Source organism: Pseudophryne corroboree, chromosome 6, assembly GCF_028390025.1.
Source record: "Pseudophryne corroboree isolate aPseCor3 chromosome 6, aPseCor3.hap2, whole genome shotgun sequence".
In the NCBI taxonomy this organism is placed as follows: Eukaryota; Metazoa; Chordata; class Amphibia; order Anura; family Myobatrachidae; genus Pseudophryne; species Pseudophryne corroboree.
This window is the reverse complement of record NC_086449.1, coordinates 178,606-191,824: the sequence shown is the minus strand read 5'-3', so window position 1 is coordinate 191,824 and position 13,219 is coordinate 178,606. Positions and strand designations below refer to the sequence as shown.

General features: G+C 56.8%; 1 protein-coding gene across 3 annotated transcripts in view; it reads right to left on the bottom strand.

The window, feature by feature from the left end:
* Window positions 1-13,219, bottom strand: part of ACADVL (acyl-CoA dehydrogenase very long chain) — a 193,033-nt gene that overhangs the window by 23,852 nt on the left and 155,962 nt on the right. For all 3 annotated transcript variants that reach the window (XM_063930648.1, XM_063930649.1, XM_063930650.1), the window contains exons 14-16: window positions 12,506-12,607; window positions 12,277-12,374; window positions 5,750-5,822 (exon numbers count right to left, since the gene is read on the bottom strand). In XM_063930648.1, the coding sequence (XP_063786718.1) occupies window positions 5,750-5,822; window positions 12,277-12,374; window positions 12,506-12,607 (273 nt within the window). The remainder of the gene's footprint in view (window positions 1-5,749; window positions 5,823-12,276; window positions 12,375-12,505; window positions 12,608-13,219) is intronic.

Sequence of the window (13,219 nt, the reverse complement as noted above, 5' to 3'; positions counted from 1 at the left end):
CCATATTCTATGATATACACGGGCCGAAGAAGGCTTTCTTGCTCTAAGCATGGTTTGGATTACTTGCTTTGAAAATCCTTTAGCCTCTAAGATAGAGGTTTCAACAGCCACGCCGTCAAAGACAGGCGATCCAGATGACTGTGACAACAAGGACCCTGCATTAACAGATCTGGACGTTGAGGGAGCAGTATCGGTGCTTCCACGGACATTCTCCACAGATCTGTGTACCAATGCCTTCTTGGCCAAGCTGGAGCTATTAGAATGATTGCTCCTTTTGCCTGTTTTATCTTTCTCACTACTCTGGGTAACAGAGATATTGGAGGGAACAGATACGCCAGATGAAATTTCCATTCTACTTACAGTGTGTCTACAAGGACCGCTCCTGGGTCCCTTGTTCTTGATCCGTACCTCGGAACTTTGTTGTTTAGACGAGACGCCATAAGGTCTATCTCCGGTAGACCCCATCTGTTCACCAGTGTCTGAAACACTTCTGGGTGTAGTGCCCATTCGGTTTCCTGAATGGTGTGCCGACTGAGAAAATCTGCTTCCCAATTTAGTACACCCGGGACAAATACTGCTGACAATGCCGAGAGATGGAGTTCTGCCCACTTTAGAATGGGAGTTACTTCCTCCATCAGACTCTTGCTGTGAGTCCCTCCTTGATGATTTAGGTATGCTACTGCCGTCGCATTGTCTGAGCGGATCTGGACTGGTCTTCCTTGTAGATTGTCCTTTGCCTGAACTAGGGCCAAGTAAATGGCTCTTATTTCTAACAGATTTATCGGCAGGCGACTTTCCCTTGCGGTCCATTTTCCCTGGAACCATAGGCTTCCGAGTACCGCCCCCCAGCCTTGCAGGCTGGCATCTGTCGTCAGGACTTGCCACTCTTTTATCCAAAAGGGTCTCCCCTTGTTTAAATGTTCTGTCTGTAGCCACCATGCTAGAGACCTTTTTACATTTACTGGAATCTTTATCATCTGTTTCTTTATCATCTGATGATTTCCGTTCCATTTTGTCAAAATGAGATGCTGCAATGGTCTGGAGTGGAATTGCGCATATTCCACCATGTCGAACGTTGATACCATCAGACCCAACAGTCGCATTGCTGCATGGACTGACATTGTGTGGGCTTGCAACGCTTCCTGAGCCATGACCTGCACCTTGACTATTTTCTTCTCTGGTAAGAGAACTCTCTGTAGGTCTGAATCCAATATGGCTCCCAAATGAACCATCCGCTGTGATGGATTCAGGGACGACTTCTCCCAATTTATGAGCCACCCGTGTCTCTGTAAACAAACTATCGTCTGTTGGAGATGGCTCAACAGTAAATCTTGCGACTGTGCTAAGATTAATAGGTCGTCTAGGTATGGGAATATCCTTATCCCTTGTTTGCGCAGACAAGCTACCATAACCACCATGATCTTGGTAAACACCCTGGGTGCTGTAGCTAGCCCGAAGGGCAGAGCTTGGAACTGGAAGTGTTCCTTGAGGATGGCAAACCTGAGGTAACACTGATGTGATAGTGCTATCGGCACATGTAGGTAAGCATCCCGCACATCCAGAGATACCATATAGTCTCCCGGTTCCATAGCCAACATTATGGAGCGTAACGTCTCCATGTGGAACTTCGGGATCTATATGTAATTGTTCAACATCTTCAGATATGACCCATTTGGTTTCTGGATTAGAAACAGATTGGAGTAAAACCCCTGTCCCTTTTGTGATGGAGGTACTGGGACAATCACACCTGACTGCAGTAGTTTTTGGACTGCTTCTTGCAGGGCATTGGCCTTCGACTCTATACGAGACGGGCTGGTGCAAAAAAATCTTTGAGGAGGCTGCCTCCTGAATGGGAACCCATACCCCTGAGATACTACCTTCTGCACTCAGGTATCTGTTGTTGACTGTTGCCATGTGGGTGCAAATTGCAGGAGTCGGCCCCCAACCCTGGAATCCTCCAGGCGGAGGCCCGTCTCTTCAGGCTGAGGGTTTCTGTTCAGGTTTGGAAGCTGGCTTTTTGCTAGCCCACTGCTTCCTACCCCTGGATTTATACTGGGGTTGCTTAGGCTCCTCTTTAGCTTTCGCTTTGCTTTGCCAACGAAATGAGCGAAATTTTAAACCCTTGGATTTAGGGTTATAGGTAGCCGGAAATCTGACCTTTTTCGATTCAGCCTCTGACTCTAGGATATCCGATAAAGGTTTTCCAAATAATATATTACCCACGAAAGCCAATGCTTCCAATTCCTTCTTGGACTCCGCATCTGCCTTCCAGGTCCGTAGCCAAACTGCTCTGCGAGCGACTACTGTCAAGGCTGAAGCTTTAGAAGCAACAGTGCCTACATCAATTGCTGCTTCTTCTAAATACTGGGCAGATTGTCTTAAACGGCAAAGACGATCCTCTTGCTCCCTAGTAGGAGAGGGGATGTCATTCTCTAGTTCCTCTATCCATTCGCCCATTGCCTTTGCTACCCAGGCCGAAGCCATAGCAGGTCTTACCACTGCTCCCACAAGAGAAAAAATATTTTTCAAAAGTCTTTCTACCCTTCTGTCTGTGACATCATTCAATGAGGTAGATGACAGTGGCAAAGCAGATTTGTGCACTAGTCGCAGAACATGTGCATCTACTTTTGGAGGAACTTCTCTCTTTGAACAATCTCCAGCAGGAAATGGATAATAAGAATCCCATCTCTTAGGAATCTTATACTTTTTACCGGGCGCTGCCCAAGACTCATCCATCATTTCCGTCAACTCCTCTGACGCTGGAAATTCAGCTTTCGCTGACTTTGTTCGTTTGAATACAGGTGCTTTTGCTTTTAACACTGTCTTGGCTGGTTCTTCCAGAGAAAGCACAGCCTTTACTGCATTAATGAGTTCAGCTACATCATCTGAACTAAAGCTCTGCGACTGATCATCATACGGAGTTGAATCTATTGTCTCATCATCATCCGATGTATCCTCTTGTGTAGTCTGCCATACAGACGTATCTGTCTTAGTCTTACCTGTCCCCTGGTTGCTTGTAGAGGCTACTGGAACCAAACCATAGGAAGGGAGCTGCATGTATTGGTTCATAGTGTAACCTAACCTTTGAGGTGGTTCTATCGGAGTTAACCTGTCCGCTATTGAAGACAGAGTCTTTGCGAACATATTCCATGGTGGCTTTGTTGCTGGTTGAACCAACTCCTGTTTTTTACTTCGCTGAAAAGCGAAACAGTTTGCACACAAACCCTCATAAGTGACCAATTGATTCATATCAATTACCCCTGACTTACAAGATAAGCATGTTAGGGATGTAGGAGTGCTTGATAAATTCTCCTCATCACTTTTGCCGCTCACAGACATGGTATTAACCTGTTATTGACTACACAATTTGTGACTGAAAATCACCCTATAATCAGTATATAGAGGTGAGATCAATCTGACCACAGTGCACCTGATTTGAGGGTCAGAACAGGACTGACATTACACAGAAAAGTCAGCACACATACTAGCAGTCAGTCACATGTTAAAGCATTAGACATTGTCATATGAGAAAACAACCTCCATAATAACTTATACATAAGTAGGAAATTTGTACTTCTGTTTAACTGGGTTTTTTTTTCAACATAACATGCAGAAAACACAGTAATATACAGGTCTCATATGCAATAGGTACTAAAAATTAACAGTGCACACTAAGAAGTAGAAGGAATTTTTAGTACTGTATACCCTGCCTCCAGGGAGCGGGATACAGGGAGACTTACCACACTTCCATATCCAAGCAAAGACGCTCGAAAGACGCTGAGTGGATTCAGACGCTACTGGTGTACACTGCCGCTCTTGGTACTGATAACGGACACGGACGCTCACCAACGGACACGGACGCTGAGCGACTCCACGTGCATGCAGACACTAAAGGCCTGCGACTCGGTCTGGGCGGGTTTATATCCAGTGTACACAACCGCAGCGTCTAAGCTGCGACCGAGTACCCTCGTGGTAGCGTCTGAGCCGGAAGTGAGGTCATTCAGTTCATGAAACGAGAGACCCGCGGGAACTGGCCATGAACTCGGAGGAGGGGCGGCCAGGAGAGCGTCTGAAACCCCCTGTTGACTTAAACTCCCAGGATCGCGGCCTCACCTAGTCCTGGCGCCTATGATCCCCGGAGCGTAGCGCTGTCACACTCGAGATGTTCGGCGCATCAACACGCTGTTTGTAGTCTCCACCAAATCAGTGTAGCTGTGTCCTGACCCCTCTAGTAAGAGGAAGTCCATAGACTCACCGTCTCCCCATGCTCCGGCCACAGCCTGGTAACGTCTGCTGGACCTGCTAGAACATCCGACACAGACGCCCGTCGAGACAGCACTGTACCGCGAAGGTAAGCGTTGTTGCGACCCGGTGGGGAGTTGTTGGAGCGACTCTTTCTAATACACGTTTAAGACGCTGTTAAGAGAAGTCGCTCAAACCAAAACAGTAAGTCTATAAAAATAAAGTAATGAAAACTTGAGGCTGCTCTCACAGCAGCCCTGTGACCATGCGGCTTCCTGCCGCACCAAGCAAAAAACTGATCTGACTGAGTCAGTGGGCGGGACTATATAGTGGAGGCCCCAATGCATCCTGGGAGGCCAGAAAGCTCGTGACCGTGTTGGTGCCATTTTCGCTGTCGCTCGACAATATCCCAATGTTATCCTGTGGATAATCCTGTGGACCCAGCCAGAGAAATGCACTATTTGGGTTAAATATGTAATGTTCTAATAACCCTCTACGCGCTCACAAACTCAGCCGTAAATACCTATATCACGTGCATGCTCGCCGGAGAGATCCTACTCAAATTGCGGATATGTGCACGCACGGCGGACTGAGTGCACGAGCAGCGGGCATGTGCATGGGGTTAGTACAAGGCATATGCATTACAATATTTTTCAACTTTGACAGCGTGAATGCCAGGCGTCATGTTTGGAGGAAACCAGGCACCGCTCATCACCAGGCCAATACCATCCCTACAGTGAAGCATGGTGGTGGCAGCATCATGCTGTGGGGATGTTTTTCAGTGGGAGGAACTGGGAGACTAGTCAGTATAGAGGGAAAGATGAATGCAGCAATGTACAGAGACATCCTGGATGAAAACCTGCTCCAGAGCGCTCTTGACCTCAAACTGGGGCGACGGTTCATCTTTCAGCATTACATCGACCCTAAGCACACAGCCAAGATATCAAAGCAGTGGCTTCAGGACAACTCTGTGAATGTCTTTGAGTGGTCCAGCCAGAGCCCAGACTTGAATCTGATTGAACATCTGTGGAGTGGTCTGAAAATGGCCGTGCACCGACGCTTCCCATCCAACCTGATGGAGCTGGAGAGGTGCTGCAAAGAGGAATGGGCAAAACTGCCCAAAGATAGGTGTGCCAAACTTGTGGCATCATATTCAAAAAGACTTGAGGCTGTAATTGCTGCCAAAGGTGCATCAGCAAAGTATTGAGCAAAGGCTGTGAATACTTATGTACATGTGATTTCTTAGTTTTTTATTGTTAATAAATTAGCTAAAATCTAAAAAAAAAAACTTTTTCACGTTGTCATTATGGGGTATTGTGTGTAGAAGTTAGAGGGGAAAAAAGAACTTGTTTGATTTTGGAATAAGTCTGTAACATAACAAAATGTGGAAAAAGTGAAGCGCTGAGAATACTTTCTGGATGCACGGTATGCTGTACTCTCCATCTAGGTATAGTATACATCATCCCATGTGTATCATCATATACTTTACAGCCATTACTCCTCTTACCAGCTCTGCGCTCTTGTCAACCTCAGGATGGACATGTCCCTTCAGAGTGAGTCCCGTACCAAGGCCAGCCCTCCTGTGGGGGGGGGGGGGGAAATGTCACCTGTGTACATTACAGTCATCAATCAGCTAACACAACCTAGAGTGTTCCACGCTATCTCAAAGATTCAATGAATCAATTGTAACACAGAATTCCGAAATATATAACACATAACATCCCCCCACCATCCCAACTCTGCACCCCCTCATCAGCCCCCCCCCACCATCCCAACTCTGCACCCTTCCCCCCATCATCTGCCACCCCCCACCATCCCAACTCTGCACCCTGCTCCCCCTCATCTGCCCCCCCACCATCCCAACTCTGCACCCCCTCATCTGCCCCCCCATCATCCCAACTCTGCGCCCTGCTCCCCCTCATCTGCCCCCCCCACCATCACAACTCTGCACCCTGCTCCCCCTCATCTTTCCCCCCCCCCCCACCATCCCAACTCTGCACCCCCTCATCTGCCCCCCCCACCATCCCAACTCTGCACCCCCTCATCTGCCCCCCCCACCATCCCAACTCTGCGCCCTTCCCCCCATCATTTGCCCCCCCACCATACCAACTCTGCACCCTGCTCCCCCTCATCTGCCACCCCCCACCATCCCAACTCTGCACCCTGCTCCCCCTCATCTGCCCCCCCATCATCCCAACTCTGCGCCCTGCTCCCCCTCATCTGCCCCCCCCCCACCATCACAACTCTGCACCCTGCTCCCCCTCATCTGCCCCCCCACCATCCCAACTCTGCACCCCCTCATCTGCCCCCCCATCATCCCAACTCTGCGCCCTGCTCCCCCTCATCTGCCCCCCCCACCATCACAACTCTGCACCCTGCTCCCCCTCATCTTTCCCCCCCCCCCACCATCCCAACTCTGCACCCCCTCATCTGCCCCCCCCACCATCCCAACTCTGCACCCCCTCATCTGCCCCCCCCACCATCCCAACTCTGCGCCCTTCCCCCCATCATTTGCCCCCCCACCATACCAACTCTGCACCCTGCTCCCCCTCATCTGCCCCCCCACCATCCCAACTCTGCGCCCTGCTCCCCCTAATCTGCCCCCCCACCATCCCAACTCTGCACCCTACTCCCCCTCATCTGCCCCCCCACCATCCCAACTCTGCACCCCCTCATCTGCCCCCCCACCATCCCAACTCTGCACCCCCTCATCTGCCCCCCCCCACCATCCCAACTCTGCGCCCTTCCCCCATCATCTGCCCCCCCCCCCCCCCACCATCCCAACTCTGCACCCTGCTCCCCCTCATCTGCCCCTCCCCTATCATCCCAACTCTGCGCCCTGCTCCCCCTCATCTGCCCCCCCACCATCACAACTCTGCACCCTGTTCCACCTCATCTGCCCCCCCACCATCCCAACTCTGCGCCCTGCTCCCCCTCATCTGCCCCCCCACCATCCCAACTCTGCGCCCTGCTCCCCCTAATCTGCCCCCCCACCATCCCAACTCTGCACCCTACTCCCCCCCCCCCACCATCCCAACTCTGCGCCCTTCCCCCCATCATCTGCCCCCCCCCACCATCCCAACTCTGCACCCTGCTCCCCCTCATCTGCCCCCCATCATCCCAACTCTGCGCCCTGCTTGCCCTCATCTGCCCCCCCCCCACCATCACAACTCTGCACCCTGCTTCCCCTCATCTGCCCCCCCACCATCCCAACTCTGCGCCCTGCTCCCCCTCATCTGCCCCCCCACCATCCCAACTCTGCGCCCTGCTCCCCCTCATCTGCCCCCCCACCATCCCAACTCTGCGCCCTGCTCCTCCTCATCTGCCCCCCCCACCATCCCAACTCTGCGCCCTGCTCCTCCTCATCTGCCCCCTCACCATCCCAACTCTGCGCCCTGCTCCCCCTCATCTGCCCCCCCCACCATCCCAACTCTGCGCCCTGCTTCCCCTCATCTGCCCCCCCGACCATCCCAACTCTGCGCCCCGCTTCCCCTCATCTGCCCCCCCCCCACCACCCGAACTCTGCGCCCTGCTCCCCCTCATCTGCCCCCCCCACCATCCGAACTCTGCGCCCTGCTCCCCCTCATCTCCCCCCCCCATCCGAACTCTGCGCCCTGCTCCCTCATCTGCCCCCACACCATCCGAACTCTGCGCCCTGCTCCCCCTCATCTGCTCCCCCCCACCATCCGAACTCTGCGCCCTGCTCCCCCTCATCTGCCCCCCCCCCCACCATCCGAACTCTGCGCCCTGCTCCCCCTCATCTGCCCCCCCCCACCATCCGAACTCTGCGCCCTGCTCCCCCTCATCTCCCCCCCCATCCGAACTCTGCGCCCTGCTCCCTCATCTGCCCCCACACCATCCGAACTCTGCGCCCTGCTCCCCCTCATCTGCTCCCCCCCACCATCCGAACTCTGCGCCCTGCTCCCCCTCATCTGCCCCCCCCCCCCCCACCATCCCAACTCTGCGCCCTGCTCCCCCTCATCCGAACTCTGCGCCCTGCTCCCCCTCATCTGCCCCCCCCCCACCATCCAAACTCTGCGCCCTGCTCCTCCTCATCTGCCCCCCCCCCCACCATCCAAACTCTGCGCCCAGTTCCCCCTCTTCTGCCCCCCCCCCCACCATTCGAACTATGCGCCCTGCTCCCCCTCATCTGCCCACCCACCACCCGAACTCTGCGCCCTGCTCCCCCTCATCTGCCCCCCCCACCATTCCCAACTCTGCGCCCTGCTCCCCCTCATCTGCCCCCCCCACCATTCCCAACTCTGCGCCCTGCTCCCCCTCATCTGCCCCCCCACCATCCGAACTCTGCGCCCTGCTCCCCCTCATCTGCCCCCCCGACCATTCCCAACTCTGCGCCCTGCTCCCCCTCATCTGCCCCCCCACCATCCGAACTCTGCGCCCTGCTCCCCCTCATCTGCCCCCCCCCCACCATCCGAACTCTGCGCCCTGCTCCCCCTCATCTGCCCCCCCCCCCACCATCCCAACTCTGCGCCCTGATCCCCCTCATCTGCCCTCCCCACCATCCCAACTCTGCGCCCTGATCCCCCTCATCTGCCCCCCCCCCACCATCCCAACTCTGCGCCCTGCTCCCCCTCATCTGCCCCCCCCCCCCACCATCCCAACTCTGCGCCCTGCTCCCCCTCATCTGCCCCCCCCCACCATCCCAACTCTGCGCCCTGCTCCCCCTCATCTGCCCCCCCACCATCCCAACTCTGCGCCCTGCTCCCCCTCATCCGAACTCTGCGCCCTGCTCCCCCTCATCTGCCCCCCCCACCACCCAACTCTGCGCCCTGCTCCCCCCCACCATCCGAACTCTGCGCCCTGCTCCCCCTCATCTCCCCCCCCCCACCATCCGAACTCTGCGCCCTGCTCCCCCCTCATCTGCCCCCCCACCATCCGAACTCTGCCCCCCCCCCCCCCCACCATCCGAACTCTGAGCCCTGCTCCCCCTCATCTGCCCCCCCACCATCCGAACTCTGCGCCCTGCTCCCCCTCATCTGCCCCCCCCCCACCATCTGAACTCTGCGCCCTGCTCCCCCTCATCTGCCCCCCCACCATCCAAACTCTGCGCCCTGCTCCCCCTCATATGCCCCCCACCACCATCCGAACTCTGCTCCCCCTCCCCACCCACATCAGCTCCCCAATCCCAACTCTGTGCTCTGCTTCCCCACCCCACCATCCTAACTCTGCTCCCCCTCCCCACATCAGCTCCCCAATCCCAACTCTGTGCTCTGCTCCCCCCACCCCACCATCCTAATTCTGTGCTCTGCTCCCCCTCATCTGCCCCCCCCCCCCACCATCCGAACTCTGCGCCCTGCTCCCCCTCATCTGCCCCCCCCACCATCCGAACTCTGCGCCCTGCTCCCCCTCATCTGCCCCCCCACCATCCAAACTCTGCGCCCTGCTCCCCCTCATATGCCCCCCACCACCATCCGAACTGACTCTGAGCCCTGCTTCCCCTCATCTGCCCCCCCCCCACCACCCGAACTCTGCGCCCTGCTCCCCCTCATCTGCCCCCCCCACCATCCGAACTCTGCGCCCTGCTCCCCCTCATCTCCCCCCCCCCATCCGAACTCTGCGCCCTGCTCCCTCATCTGCCCCCACACCATCCGAACTCTGCGCCCTGCTCCCCCTCATCTGCTCCCCCCCACCATCCGAACTCTGCGCCCTGCTCCCCCTCATCTGCCCCCCCCCCCACCATCCGAACTCTGCGCCCTGCTCCCCCTCATCTGCCCCCCCCCACCATCCGAACTCTGCGCCCTGCTCCCCCTCATCTCCCCCCCCATCCGAACTCTGCGCCCTGCTCCCTCATCTGCCCCCACACCATCCGAACTCTGCGCCCTGCTCCCCCTCATCTGCTCCCCCCCACCATCCGAACTCTGCGCCCTGCTCCCCCTCATCTGCCCCCCCCCCCCCCACCATCCCAACTCTGCGCCCTGCTCCCCCTCATCCGAACTCTGCGCCCTGCTCCCCCTCATCTGCCCCCCCCCCACCATCCAAACTCTGCGCCCTGCTCCTCCTCATCTGCCCCCCCCCCCACCATCCAAACTCTGCGCCCAGTTCCCCCTCTTCTGCCCCCCCCCCACCATTCGAACTATGCGCCCTGCTCCCCCTCATCTGCCCACCCACCACCCGAACTCTGCGCCCTGCTCCCCCTCATCTGCCCCCCCCACCATTCCCAACTCTGCGCCCTGCTCCCCCTCATCTGCCCCCCCCACCATTCCCAACTCTGCGCCCCTGCTCCCCCTCATCTGCCCCCCCACCATCCGAACTCTGCGCCCTGCTCCCCCTCATCTGCCCCCCCGACCATTCCCAACTCTGCGCCCTGCTCCCCCTCATCTGCCCCCCACCATCCGAACTCTGCGCCCTGCTCCCCCTCATCTGCCCCCCCCCCCACCATCCGAACTCTGCGCCCTGCTCCCCCTCATCTGCCCCCCCCCCCCACCATCCCAACTCTGCGCCCTGATCCCCCTCATCTGCCCTCCCCACCATCCCAACTCTGCGCCCTGATCCCCCTCATCTGCCCCCCCCCCACCATCCCAACTCTGCGCCCTGCTCCCCCTCATCTGCCCCCCCCCCCACCATCCCAACTCTGCGCCCTGCTCCCCCTCATCTGCCCCCCCCCACCATCCCAACTCTGCGCCCTGCTCCCCCTCATCTGCCCCCCCACCATCCCAACTCTGCGCCCTGCTCCCCCTCATCCGAACTCTGCGCCCTGCTCCCCCTCATCTGCCCCCCCCACCACCCAACTCTGCGCCCTGCTCCCCCCCACCATCCGAACTCTGCGCCCTGCTCCCCTCATCTCCCCCCCCCCCACCATCCGAACTCTGCGCCCTGCTCCCCCCTCATCTGCCCCCCCACCATCCGAACTCTGCCCCCCCCCCCCCACCATCCGAACTCTGAGCCCTGCTCCCCCTCATCTGCCCCCCCACCATCCGAACTCTGCGCCCTGCTCCCCCTCATCTGCCCCCCCCCCACCATCTGAACTCTGCGCCCTGCTCCCCCTCATCTGCCCCCCCACCATCCAAACTCTGCGCCCTGCTCCCCCTCATATGCCCCCCACCACCATCCGAACTCTGCTCCCCCTCCCCACCCACATCAGCTCCCCAATCCCAACTCTGTGCTCTGCTTCCCCACCCCACCATCCTAACTCTGCTCCCCCTCCCCACATCAGCTCCCCAATCCCAACTCTGTGCTCTGCTCCCCCCACCCCACCATCCTAATTCTGTGCTCTGCTCCCCCTCATCTGCCCCCCCCCCCACCATCCGAACTCTGCGCCCTGCTCCCCCTCATCTGCCCCCCCCACCATCCGAACTCTGCGCCCTGCTCCCCCTCATCTGCCCCCCCACCATCCAAACTCTGCGCCCTGCTCCCCCTCATATGCCCCCCACCACCATCCGAACTGACTCTGAGCCCTGCTCCCCCTCCCCCCATTCTAACTTTGAGCCCTGCTCCCCCTCCCCCCACATCTGTCCTCTCCCCCCCCACCATCCAATCTCTGCGCCGTGCTCCCCTCCCCCACATCTGCTCCCCCCACCCCACCCCACCATCCTAACTCTGCTCCCCCTCCCCCACATCTGCCCCCTCATCACCATCCTAACTCTGCTCCCCCTCCCCACATCAGCTCCCCAATCCCAACTCTGTGCTCTGCTCCCCCCACCCCACCATCCTAATTCTGTGCTCTGCTCTCCCCCCACATCAGCTCCCCAATCCCAACTCTGTGCTCTGTTCCCCCTCTCACACATCCTCCCCCTCCTCAAGCTACCCAATCTCCTTATCTATCCCCACCCCTTGACCCCTGCATTCTTACTCCCTGTCGCTCCCCCATCTCGCCTCTGCACTCCCCCTCCTTCCCCATCCCCAACCCTGCACATTCTTATTCTCATCCCCTGTACTCACCCCCCCCCCAACCGCTGCATCTCCTCATGTCCTGTTCTCATCCTCCTCTCCTCCGCACATAGCCCCTGTACCCACCCTTCTCATGTCCTCTCCTCTGCCCCTCTCCTCCGCACTCAGTACCCACGCTCCTCTCACCTGCGGACTCTCCTCATCCCTTCCATCACAAGTAATGGTGTGTTGCTCAGTGGCCGGCTTATTGCCTTCTGCAAAGCTTTCAGCTCCTTCCCGGCGCTCTACATAGAGGACACGTTTGTGAGTGTTACTTGCGGTGAGTGGGACTGTCCCACTCACGTTGTCGCTGCTAGTTTACTGGGTCTGTAACACACAAGTGTATCTATCAGGGTTGGAGGAGAGGGATTGGTACCTGCATTCCGTGGAGGGACACGAAGAGTCTTAGGATATCATTTGTTCCTTCAAAGATCCTGAAGATTCGTAGATCTCGCAGAACTCGTTCAACCCCGCCATCCTGGCCGCACAATAAGACAGAACATGACTACTCCCTGATTGCCATAGGTACACAATATACTGCATAGTCTCTGAGGAGGTAGTCCTCTACTGAGCATAACCCAGACTTAGGATGAGGAGCAGAAGCCTGAAGCCTCTCAGAGGGTCCAACATGAGGCATTGCCCTCATCGGTTTACTTCAGGATATTACTATGACAAAGTAGACAATGAGTTATACTATCTAGAGGTGTCAGCATGAAGAAAGATTGCACAGAGCAGTGTTTGGTTCATATAGACACTGTAGAATGTAGACCCTGTTTCTGGAGAGAAGTTTCATAGAGAAGTAAAAAGATATACAGTGACCATATCCTGGTGTCGCTGCAACATGGAAGATGTAATCCATGTTGGAAACTGACCAAGCAGGAGATGGCAGCAGGTGGAGAGGACAGTCTGGGGGAGGGAGAGCAGAGGAGTACAGGCAAAAGAAAGAGGGTTCTAGGAAGATGGGGCAGATCACGGAGATCCAAGGGTAAGGAGACCATGGTGGAAGAATGGATGAAAAGAGTACAGGGTGATGATGAATAAGGGGTTCAGAGACGACAATGAGATTGGGGGAAGGAATGGGGAAGCCAGG